Below are 13,267 nucleotides of genomic sequence, written 5' to 3' on the forward strand. Positions count from 1 at the left end.
GGCTGGCTGGTCTCCATAAAGAAAATGTAACAAACGGCATGCAGTGGCATGTCAGATACAGGTCTTAGTGGCTGAGACACCAAAAGACAGGTCACATGGACAGTGAAATAATAGATGTAGAATACAGACAGGGAATATGTGATCTGTAAGGTACTGGAAAAGTTACTTAGAAAGCAAATGGTTTACTTTCTACAGAGAAGAAATTACTTATGTGAGGCAATAAGGATCCAGGGAAAGGAGGTCAAATGTAATGAATCTTTTAGGTTTCTATGAGAAAGTGAGTTCCGTCTTTGACAATCTGGAAGATTGAATAGATTGTATATATCTTGCTTGCTTGACAGCATCTGACACTATACAGAATGGGAGAAATATGGGGTAGAATATTATCTTAGTAGTGGGAAGGAAAAAAGAACATTTCAGAGGAGTCTCCTCTAAATGCAAGGATGTCACCAGTGGAAAACCCAGGAGTTTTGTTTTGGAACCATAACTCTTCTTGATCTATGTGAATATATTGCCAAAAGGTATGGACTCCTACCTGAATCTGTTTGCTGATATTGGAAAAGCCATGAAAATCAAGCAGGATTGCATACCTCTAAAGGGACCTAAACAGCCTCCAAAGTTGGCTTGATATATGGTTGCTGAAATTCAGACTAATCACATGTAAAGTAATGAGGATACAAGAAAGTGAAAGAAGGAAAAACAGAGTAAAGTGAATGAGAATATACTGTAGTAACTATGAGCAGTACACAGAAGTTTAAAAAGTTGTATGAAAGTACAAAATGTTTAAAAGATGGAGCCACAAAACAGTAAAACTCCCTCCCCTTACAGCACAGATAGGTGATTACCAACATGTAATTACATGCTCACACACAATGAATAAACATATTCTTCAGTATTATTAATTCACTGATTTAATGATCTATCTAATTCATTCTTACATAAAAAAGATAAGGCACTTTTGTTGTAAAGTTGGATGGTAAGGCAAGTCTCTTCAACTTATGTGGAAACAAATTAATATTTCATGTCCTCTAAACAAAATTCTTTAGCTTGCTCCCCCAAGTTAATAGTCTTAAAATTAACATCTTTCTCTTAATCTGCCTACCGATAAATATTTCATAATGACTGCCAGTGACAAGAAAAAGATGATTTAAAGGGAACTAATGAAAGCTTAAATGTTAAGAGTTCAGCAAGCTAGAGTATTTCTTCATTTGAGCCAACATAATAATATATTTCTCTTGTTCAAAACAGTGCCCATACTATTATCTTAATGTCTTTCCAATCATATATGATTTAAATCTTGTGCCAAACATTTTCCTAACCTTCAAGGTCTTATCAGAACTCTTGGCTTGGGCTTGCAGCATATGAGATCCCTCAGGTGAACACAACATATCCTTCTCACCATGAAGAATAAGGAAAGGCCACTCCACCTCATGCATGTGACGTTCAAAATATAACAGAGTTTCAATCCCTGCCATGGCCCATCGAGCCCGTATGCCACCTTTATATCTGGAAAGTCAAGAGTGTAGTTATAAATGAACACAGAGGCCTGAAGTAATCTACTAATCTGGTATTATTCAATGCTTACATGATGTGACCATGGACCAAAATTTTTAGTCAACGAGTGACTAAGAGATATGAGTAATAAATGTAATACACAGCTGCATGACAGAGACATGGTCTTGGATGAGCTGGTGATCTTGAACGATTAATGAGTAACAGAGGACATGATCTTAAATTAGCATATGGGATGTCTGACTGAGTAGTTAACTAAGGAGTACTAAGAAAAGTGATTTTATGCTTATAAATGACAGAATATCTGAACAATGTGAGAGATTGAAATATGTGATCTTAGAAGAGCTGAAAGATATGATCTTGGACTATTAGTAACCATGCTGCAATCCTGTACCATTGTATAGGTATAGTTCTGCCAAATCAAGCATATATAAAAAAATATAAACCAACTGTCTAAAAAGATAAACCATGATTCACTTGAAAGTTGGAAAAAATAACAAGAATAAGAAAAACATATTTGCAGAAGATTATTCAGATTCAAAAAAATTAAAACTGAAATGTGACAAGAGTGTTTCCTGGCACCTGACAAAAGAGATGAAAATGAATGACCAACATAGCCTAAAGATTACCATGAATAAGGCAAAATGTCTAAAATAACACAATTAGAACTGAAAGACAAGTAATAAGCTCGATGATCAGAGAAAAAGTAGGAAAGGGGCATTACTCTAAATAAAGTGAAGCCGCTGGGCAGATGGAAAGATTTTAAGTCCATGCATCCAACATGAATTTTCTTTCAGTATCTAATTCACAGGAAATATCTACATTCTTTTCTTGAACAAAATACTAGTTCACAGTAAACTTTCATTTGATAACTGCATTTCCCTACAGTTTTAACCAATTCAGTCAAATATCAAATGTTTTGGTAAATTTACCTTCTTAAAAAGGCATTTCCTCATGAACACATCTTTTCCTTAATGACACAACTTTTCCTCTTTATAACTGTTTTTACTTCTCTATCAATTTTTTTTATCAGGCCTATTACTTCTGGCAACCTCTATAAAATGCGATGACTAGCTTTATCTCAATATGAGATAAAGAAATTTTCAGATGAGAATAGTGAAATTATTAAAGAAGGAACTAAATGTTATGCAGTAAGGATTATTAAGTGCAGTATGTGGGTAAGGCTTAGAAGAAAATGGATATATGGAAAGAATGCCCAGATACTGTATGCGATGAGCAGTGAACATGAATAACTGGTTAAAAACTATCTCAGTTGAAGTGAACAATATCAAGAGGGAAAATTATCAGCACAAAACAAATCTACAGAGAAAAAAAGTAAAACTCCATGAAAGAAAAGAAGTGAGAATATTGAAAAGAATAAAAACAGAGATAGTAACATAAAAGAAGTGACATCAAACACTCTTTACCTTCAGAGCATGGCTACAAAGAGAGAATCTGCTACATGCTTTATGTTTAACACTCATCTCTAGACCTGTAAATATATCCATATATATAGGGAATGCAGCTCACCTAAGGGGATCATTTCTTATTCTGGCCTTCATGTCCTCATCCCGGGTGACGTAGTCCAACTTGAGCTTGGCCACCTACAACATACCAACATTGTTTATGATCATTATACATTTATGCATGCACTGTAAGTAGTATGCGCAATTACTCAAGCCTGCTAATTTGTAAACATTAACAGCTGTGAATACGGTCAAACAGTATTCCATAAATTGCACATGTGTGTCTTTAAAAGTCACAACAGTAGTTTTTTCTGTACAATAAGTGAGGCCTATACAGCATAAAGCTAAACTAACCTATCATATTATGATCTTTTTTATGATCACTCACACATGAAATACGATTGCACAAAGTAGCTAAATAAGAAAACATGCTCTGATTGATTGGAATAAACATGAATTATAGCAAGCATACAAATGTCAACTCATATCATAAATACATTTACTGCAAACAGACTATGACAAATAAATAGACATAATCATATAAGGAGGCTACACAAGTCTACAAAGTATGATGGTACCATTATCAACTTGGAAAAACTTTAGATTATCTTGTCAATCTTGTCACAAGCTTGATGATTAAAACCAATAGCAAATATTTAAGATGTAAGGATATAAAAACCATTTTCTCTAAGAACTCTTGAAGATTTATAAATATGAATTCACTTGTGTTGTGAGCAAGTAATACATATATATCACATGTAGTAACTGTTTGGTATAAGAACCATGATGATAATAAAATAGTACCATCTAAAAGCAGTAAAGATGGATAAACTGCATAGTCCAAGCAGATGATCCCCCACTCCAAATTTCAAATCTGAGGACTAAAGAGTGTTCTCATTATGGATTCTTCTTTATTATTGTTAACGATCTTTCTGGTGGGGTTTTCTGGTATCAAGATATTATCTGTATGAATATATCTAAATGGATATCTTAAAAACACCAGAAAAATATCTCTTTTTTTTTTTCTACAGTACTTGGCCAAAATTCTTCCTTGTCTCTACTTTTAACAAGAGTAAGGATAGAGTTTGGTAATAACTGTATACAGATAAGTGCATGGAGCTTGAACACTTTTTTTTGGGGCACCATTATTTGAGCATAATAAGGGAAAAAAAACACAAAAATAACCAATGTAACGGAAGAGCATGGAGCACTAATGTCTCAAGTCAAACTTTGAAACTTATGCACAACTCTGGTGGATGAACATCTTAACATTTTTGTATTATGGACATTCAGACTTAAGCCCTTCTGCTAGGGAACTGGAAAAAAAAGAAAAAAGATAGAAAAGAGAATGATGTGATAGAGATACACTTTGTTAAAAAAAAAACCTAAGAAAGACATTATGGATGATACCCTTTCAAGAATATATAGGCCTGTAAGATGAATGACACTTGATAACAAATTGGTGAGAAAAGATGTCAGTAACACTGAAAGTACAGGTAGACCACAAAAGAGATGTACTGATGTTGAGAGATTAAAGTATTTCGAAAGAGCATAACAAAATGACATGATAAATGTAAAACATGAATGAAGATAAAACACATGAAAATCAGATGCACTTCTGTCTTTCATCTCAAAGAATAAACTGACATTATAGTCTGACCACAATCTAACAAAGGAAAACAGAAAACTTGCAAACCTTATTACAATATTCTCACCTTTTTGTCTCTGATATAGGTCTGCAGCATCCAGGTTGGACTGTGCTCAAATTTGACAATTCAAAACACAAACTTGGTGTGAGAGATGATACATTTAATGGCAGCTTGAGGAATATGCTGTCATGACTAGAGGAGCCTGAGACTGCACACATGTAATTATTTATACTGAAGCATGCAACTAATCAGTTTCACATATGGTCGATTACAGCGCATGAATACCACTGACCGCGAGGTAGGGAAGAATACGAGCCACCAGCCTAGCAAAGAATATCTTGGATGGTGTGGCCTCAGCTGAGTTAGCCTTGATAAGTGGGCCAACCAGCACCAGTCCAGCAAAGTACTGTGGCCGAGACATTCCGCACTTGATAGCAATCATTCCACCCTGTAAGGAAGCATGCGAACAATGATCATAATGCATACTGTATGATAACCAAATTAGATGCAAAATGAGCTAATCGTACACGTACAGATCATAAATCTCTTATAATGACCACAGCATAGTATATTTTCACAATGAACTCAATGTATATGAAATATTTTCCTGACCAGATTATATCCTTATGATGAACCCCCTATACTCTACACTGAGATGATCAAACTGCATACTTAATATGATCTCACAAGATACTCAGGGAAGAAGTTAAACTCTAAATAGTATTCTTCCTCTTTCACCGAGGTATGTAAACCCAACCAAAAGCAAGGAGGGCTCTATACATCTTTTATGACCAAGCACGTGAACCACTGTACACATCAAGAAAGCATCACTGAAATATACTTGCAGTGCTTACACCTATATTTTGTAACAATTACTCAAGATACTTATAATAAATTCCATGTGTCCTTCGTAATGACCACATGAAATAAAATGAATTCAATGAACTTATGAAAATATACTGACAACACTGATGAATTCATGATCACTCAGTTAACATAGCAGTACTTATAAGACATTGTCTAATTCATCCCATCACGTTCCTACGATAACCATAAAGCTTATTCTACGATGACCACACTAAGTAATTAGTATGACCACAAGGCATACTTTAAGACTTCTACTCTAAATAGGTATGATGACCACTGACATATCTATCAAAACATAATAGTCCACCATATTTCAAAACCGTTACTCTGAATTCTTATGGAGATATCGCTGAATTTTTTCTTAAACTACATAGACCAGATGCTATCATGTCCATACAATGCCTTATCATCATCCACAAAATGTGCAACACTTAAGAAAGCATCACTTAATAATGACCCAACAAATCCAGTCACTCAGAACACATTCAATAACCTTAATGCTTATACGTACTTCTTATAATAAGTGATATTAGAACCACAGATGAGTGCCCTTGCTGTCTAGATACCTTGGCCCGATGACCTACCATTGAGTGTCCAACGAGGAAGCAGGGTAGGCCAGGGTAGCCGGCCCTAACGTCATCACAATGATTTAGCACATCACTGACATAGTCTTCCACAGAGTCGATATGACCTCGCACCCCTTCCGACCTTCCATGACCCACTGTCGGGAAAAAGTACAATTAGTACATGTTAAAAGGCTGCAGAAGTACCAACCAGCATGCCAAAGTCAGGTAAGCTAAATATCAAGATATACATGTGGATTTCGCATTTCAGAAACGTGATATATAACAAAAACTTGATTAAATTACACAAAAGATTTAAAAGAGTCAGACATAAATATTGCACTATACAACCAAATTTGTAAAGACGGGAGGGAGGAGCCAGCTAACATGGACAGCTTATATACACAAAAGCTTTAGTTTCAGTCTCATGTTTTGTCATTATCGTGTTCATGCATCCGTTAGTGACTAATCAGATTACTCTATTTTCTGTGTAGTGGTTGGAGAACATTTGCCTTTTATGTATGCTTATATATGTAGAATCATCGGGATTGAGGGGACTTTTATGGCGCGAAGTGTGTATATATACTTGTCACAGAACTCCGCCCACTCGAGGTTACAACGCGAGTAAAGTCTATTGATATGTTAAAACTGTTTGTAATACTTTAGCGATGGAGTGTGTCCACGGTGCATATGGGAAAGAACCATTCGTACATGTGTGGAGAGAGTAGTTTCCATTGGTGCATGTCAGGCAGGGTGGAGTTCACGACTGGATTGGGAGCACGATTGTTTAGTGCTTGTTGGGTCATTTCGGTATGTGACGTTCTATCATTTTTGTGTTTGCTGGTGTAGGGGGGAATCTGTGAGCATTGTACAGATTTCTGAAATGTGGGGCAGGGGTCAATTTTTGTTTAACTTTTACTTTGGGGTTGGAGATTGGTTATGGGGTGGTTTTGGATGAGAAAGGTCGAGTGATTGTTGAAAAAAAAAAAGCCAGAACAAGCCGAGGTGGAATCTTATCGAGGGAAATCTTTGCTTCATTGTGTAGGTATTGTTTATGGTTTCTAGGCAACGAAGGGTTGCTCCGGGTGCTTTGAATTGTGTGGCTCGTAGCTTTGTTGCATTTGTATATGACAGAATGGAGTAACAGGGTAACAGGCAGAGAAGGTGGAGCGGATGAATTGCTTGCAGAGGATACTAAAAGTTACATCCTTGTCCAAATATGGTAACTTTTTTGTTCTCGGAGCGTTTGGTTTATTTGTTGAGCAGTGCGAGTTCTGCTGAGCTGGAGCAATTGGTCATTCAAAGGACACAGATGGATTAATTTCGATCTGTTCTGATTTCTCCTGATGACCTCTGTGGAGAAATTCTCTTCTGAGCAAGCCAATGATATATCTGTGTCATGTAATGTTGCACATTTGTTGCTGCTTCCATAATAATGTCAGGATGCTATATATGAGGACCTCCATGCTAGTCCGCATGAGATTAAAGGATATGTGGGAAGATACTTCTTAAGCACGACCCTGTAGTTTGTTGGCGTGATCTTCGACCCTGCCATCAGCGGTAAAATTTGTCATTCCCGATTAAAAAAAAGAAAGTGATAAGGACTCTTGAAAAGAGGTACGTCATCATCTTTTGCGTCATATAACCAATGTGTGTCAACTGCAGTACCGAAAGAGAGCTATACGTGAGACAAACAGGAAAATCATTTTATCCCCATTTAGTTAGGGGGCCCTCAATAAGAGGGGGCCAGTTAATGAGTTGCATCTACGACGTTATAATAATATACGGCCATGTTTACGTAACACTAGGATCATCCGTTTCCAAACACCCACCAAGTATTCTTCCGCCACCAGCGGCAAACCTACAAACCCACTGGAAAAGTTTACAAATGTTTTAATTTTAGCTCACACTACGAGACCCCTCAGATGAAAATGCCAGCCCCGTAATGTTGCAGCGCCGGTCCCCGTGTCCAGGAATAGAACACAGGAAGATTACTGGAACATCAGCGAGGATTTTGTGTCCATCCAGCCGCACCACCGTTGCCATTTATTTTGCCCTTATTTTTTCACCTACTTCCATACGGTTTTCTATATCAGTTGTTGACATGCTCAACGTATGAAGAACATAAGAGATAAATGGCATATATTTCGATATATATCTAAAAAGCCTAAAGATTGTCATCAGATTACCTTCACTTCTCTTCCAAGGTCAACAAATTTAAAGCCTTTAATTTTTCCCAGTAACTCAGCTCTTTTAATTCTAGTACCATCTTTGGTGCCCTCCTCTGGACCTCCTTTATTAGCTCTTTGTATTCCTTTAGATGAGGTGACAAAACCCGAGACGCATATTCAAGTGTTGGCCTTATGCATGATATGAACAGATTGCTAAACATATCGTTATCCATGTACTTGAAAGCTATGCTGATATTTGCCAGAAGACAGGGTGTTGTGTCGTATGCTGTTCTCCTAATGTGGGACTCTGGTGATAGATTAGGGACGATGCTGACTCGCATGTCCATCTCACACACAGTATCAAGAAGCTTACTTCCTGCCAGCTAATAATCATATTGAATCCTTCTTTCACTTTGTTCCATCCTCATTACATTTGCATGGGCTGAATTTTATCAGCCATGCATCGGACCAACTTTAGAGTTTGTTTAGATCCCCTTGTAAGCTGATGCAATACTCGTCGCCTTTCACTTTCCTGATGACTTCTGCAAACATATTCAGACAAATCATTCACATAGACTAAGAAGAATAAAGGTCTCAAAACAGAACACCAGGGGAACTTCACTAGTGACCTCCATCCATTTGGAGAAGCCTCCTCTGACACGAATCCTTGAATAAGACAATCTTCAACCCATCGAAGGAGGTGTCTCCCCCTTATACCAGCCCGGTATTCCAGCTTTGCGGGACTGTGTCAAATGCTTTCAGGTACTCAGAATATAGACAATCTACCCAGCATTACCCTTTGTCTAAGAGAGAGCTCACTCGTAGAAACCTAAGAAGTTCGCTACACATGGCCTCCTTCCCCTACAACCCAGCTGCCTCTCCCGTAATTTCTCCTTCAGAGAAAGCCATCCATAAGCTTTCTGGTTAACTTTTCCATTACCTTACTGACCACACCTACCAAGGAGACTGGTGTCAGTTCAGCGCCTCTTTCCTGCAAGTGGTTACAATGCGAGTCAGAGGTCGCCGTCGGTGAGGCTGTATTGTCCACAGTTGGGGTATGGAGGTTTTATAATAATAATAATAATAATAATAATAATAATAATAATAATGTTTGTTATTTTGCAACCACAAGACCCTTCTTATGGGGCTGACGAGGCTCTGATGCTGCCTGCACTCCACGCAGGAGCAGGGTAAATATGGACTTCTGTTGGAGCGAGGATGTCCTCGAAGAACCTGTACTCCTTCCCTTACATTGCCGTTGATACAGCCAAACTGAAGGTGACTTGCTCGAGGTGTGAAGACCGGTGACACCATCATTACAAAAAATAATTCTCTCTCTCTCTCTCTCTCTCTCTCTCTCTCTCTCTCTCTCTCTCTCTCTATATATATATATATATATATATATATATATATATATATATATATATATATACCTTTTACTTTTAGGTTATGGTCCACACTCGAGTCAGAAATAAAACTGTACAGATTGAAATAAAATCATGCATATAAATCTGCCGTGGTGGGTTCTGATGGTGGGTACCAGCTGCCGTGGTGGGTTCTGATGGTGGGTACCAGCTGCCGTGGTGGGTTCTGATGGTGGGTACCAGCTGCCGTGGTGGGTTCTGATGGTGGGTACCAGCTGCTGTGGTGGGTTCTGGTGGTGGGCAACAGGTGGTGGTGGGTACCTATCAGGTAGGTTCTGGTGGTGGCCCACCCCTGCTAACGTGGAGCTGCGGTGGTGGGCACCCGTGTCCGTGGTGGGTCGCACCAGCTGCCGTACCCATACAGATCAGGCGGCACCAGCTATGACAGACAATAATACCTGAGTAGAACCAATTCAGTGGCCCTCTAGTGGTGACCTGCCACGTTTTTGTGGGTCAGGCAAAGCTCAGTGGGTTTTTGGGAAGGGTGGCCCACGAGCCGCAACCCCCCCGTGGCCCGGTGGGCCACTCTAGACTAACGATAAACAAATCCTGCTGCAGCTGGTGGTCAGGGGAAGCACCAGTGTGTACCAGCTGATCCACTCCACGCGCCGGGTCAAGTGGTTCTTCTTCATCTCCAGCTGTTCTTCAGGCGAGACTTTCGAGTGAGGTGTGTGTGTAGCTCGGGGGTTCTGATCTTGTCTGAAGTGTGACATGACACACACAGACACCAGGGAGACCTCGCAGATGTGTATGAGAGGGGGACGCCACAGAGCCACAGACCTGGTTTCTCTGTCCGACACAACCGGAGCAGTGGGGGCAGCCGACCGTGTCTGTACAAACAGACAAAACATATACATGCTGTACACCACAGGATCTTACTGTGGTCTGTCCCCAGCTCGGTCCTCATACGGTGCATGGCATATGTGAACGTTAGTTACGATAACTTCCGTAGTGCATCACAGGGAGGAAGGCCGTCCCGCCCCGTCTCTTAACCTTAATACACACACACATACACACACACACACACACACACACACACACACACACACACACACACACACATATATATATATATATATATATATATATATATATATATATATATATATATATATATATATATATATATATATATATATATATATATATACATATTGTGTGTGCGTGTGTTGTCGGACTCCGCCTGCATTTGCACAGATACACCACAGGTGAAGAGTCACTTCTGGCAAGAATGCAACATCCTCACTGGGCCCAAAACACAGCGCATGACAAAGCTAACGGATCAGTCACTGGCAAAAGGACGTAACTGTCATAAATATAGAAGTATAAACAAATAGAAAAAGAAATCTATTCCAAACACGAGATCCCATCCTTAGGTCGCTATCATCTCTTGCAGCCCACAACCTCTCACCTGCCCGACCACAGCCGAGATCCTTGTCACCAGCACAAACACACACACACACAATCCTAGGCTGGCTCTCGTGGATCAGGTTCACACATCCTGGAGGTTCCGGGTCGTTCCTAGGCCTATAGGGTGGCTGGCTGGGTACCACCACGTGGAGAGGTTAGCCACAAAACGACCACAGGGGGACACCAGTCCTCCCTCCCCACACCAACACCAGCAGGTATGTGGACAGATCTCCTCAACGCATTAGATCTCGTTCATATTTACGTGCCGGGGAGCCAGCTGACGGGCGAAGGCTAATATGAGGGGTGTGTATCACCCCGGCGAGCGTGTGTGTGTGTGTGTGTGTGTGTGTGTGTGTGTGTGTGTGTGTGTGTGTGTGTGTGTGTGTGTGTGTGAGGTGGGCGACGCTGCTATTGTGGAGCAGAGGCGGAATGAGTGAGGGTATTGACGCTGAGACGAGGACCCCTTACACGAGAGTATCGGGTCCCCTGCCTCTCAATGCCTCACACCACAGATGTATCACGAAATGACATCCAGACCATCCATTATGACACACACACACACACACACACACACACACACACAGGCCCATGACGGGTACACACACCACACACATCAGAGGCTGGTACAATAAGAGACAGGGGCATGCAAAGATAATCCTCGGTCCCTCTCGCACCACTAACTGAGAGGTGCTCCACACACTAGTCCTCTTAACTCACTCCAACCATCACCAGGACTTAAATCCTTAAATCTGGAAAGAAACTACAGCACCATTCTAACCACCGTCGACTCCTGACACCAGAGATAGCTCGACCCAAAGCTGCAGTTTGACAACACAACCGCATCGAACCCATCCCAAGCCGTACAGACCCCAAGAAGTGATTGGTTTGTGCCGGTATAACCCCGGCAAGTTCACTGTGCACCCTATGCTCATCCTGTGAGCGGTAGCGCAAAGGGATGACAGAAGTCACAAAGAGTCTTGGTCAGACCCCAGTGGGTTGATGTTGCATAGGATGTTACAGGTCATTGTGAACGTTTCATTACATACATTACGTAGTGTCACAGGGTAAGGTCTACCGACAAGATGCACAAACTGGAACCAAGCTTCAAATATGAGGTGTCGTCTTGTTAGCAACAATAAGGTGTTAATAAATGAACACCTGCTGATATGATGCTCCTCAAACAGGTACACACAATCACCACACTTCATGACCTGTGGTCCCGCTCAGTGGACATAGCCTCTGAAGCGGTGAGGAGGGTAAGGTGCACACACACACACACACACACACACACACACACATATATATATATATCCTTACTCAAGGACAGACAAACTCAGATTTCAACCACACATCATGTATGCAGGCGCCTCCTTCCCATGACCTCATTTCCAAAACTTTTAAAATATTTTCTCAGCGTCTCTTGAAAAACTATTTTGGCTTTTAATAAACACGGATGAAATATTCTATCACAGCCGCCCAGGCAAACTTTCCCACGCAAGTTTATATTTGTTCCCGGATGCTTTCCCTCCATCATGTGTTCCCGGATGCTTTCCCTCCATCATGTGTTCCCGGATGCTTTCCCTCCATCATGTGTTCCCGGATGCCCAGCGGTGAGTGAGCAGACTATCATCAGTGGGACACGGAGGAAGTGGCGCGAGGCGGCCAGCGCCAGGGTACACTGTGGTGCATGACATCGTTGTGGACACAAATTACGAGGTCCGTGTGTGTGTGTGTGTGTGTGTGTGTGTGTGTGTGCTAGGGAAGGGGGCAGTTCCGGGCTGGGTGGCCAAGCGTGCGTGTCGGGGGTTGGAGGAGGAGGAGGAGGAGGAGGAGCCGTGGGGTGGGTGGGTGCTAGAGGCGACGGTGCCGCCGCCGGAGACTCGACCTTGGCCAGGCGAATGATAAACGCCTTCCAACCTTGGCCGAGCCGTTCGTCCCCCCATTGGCTCGGCCGCCGGCGCCGGCAGGATCCGGCCTGGAAGGCGGAAGTTGTCGCTGCTTCTTCCATGGGTCTATGCAACACATTAGATCACAAGTTCTGTGTAACACGCCAGACCACAAGTTCTGTGTAACACATCAGACCACAAGTTCTGTATAACACATCAGGTCATAAGATCTTGACCAACAGCCTGACAAACCTCACTGCTACTTTAGTTCTTTGAAAAAAAAAAAAAAACTAGTTTACAGACACTACACAAAATCGCC

At 41.0% G+C, this 13,267-nt stretch overlaps 1 protein-coding gene across 2 annotated transcripts in view; it reads right to left on the bottom strand.

Moving 5' to 3' along the window:
- Positions 1–13,267, bottom strand: part of LOC139765954 (monoglyceride lipase-like) — a 72,264-nt gene that overhangs the window by 3,946 nt on the left and 55,051 nt on the right. For both annotated transcript variants that reach the window (XM_071693962.1, XM_071693963.1), the window contains exons 3-6: positions 6,079–6,215; positions 4,920–5,075; positions 3,043–3,116; positions 1,320–1,506 (exon numbers count right to left, since the gene is read on the bottom strand). In XM_071693962.1, coding sequence (XP_071550063.1) covers positions 1,320–1,506; positions 3,043–3,116; positions 4,920–5,075; positions 6,079–6,215 — 554 coding nt within the window. The remainder of the gene's footprint in view (positions 1–1,319; positions 1,507–3,042; positions 3,117–4,919; positions 5,076–6,078; positions 6,216–13,267) is intronic.

Source organism: Panulirus ornatus, chromosome 56, assembly GCF_036320965.1.
Source record: "Panulirus ornatus isolate Po-2019 chromosome 56, ASM3632096v1, whole genome shotgun sequence".
Classification (NCBI taxonomy): Eukaryota; Metazoa; Arthropoda; class Malacostraca; order Decapoda; family Palinuridae; genus Panulirus; species Panulirus ornatus.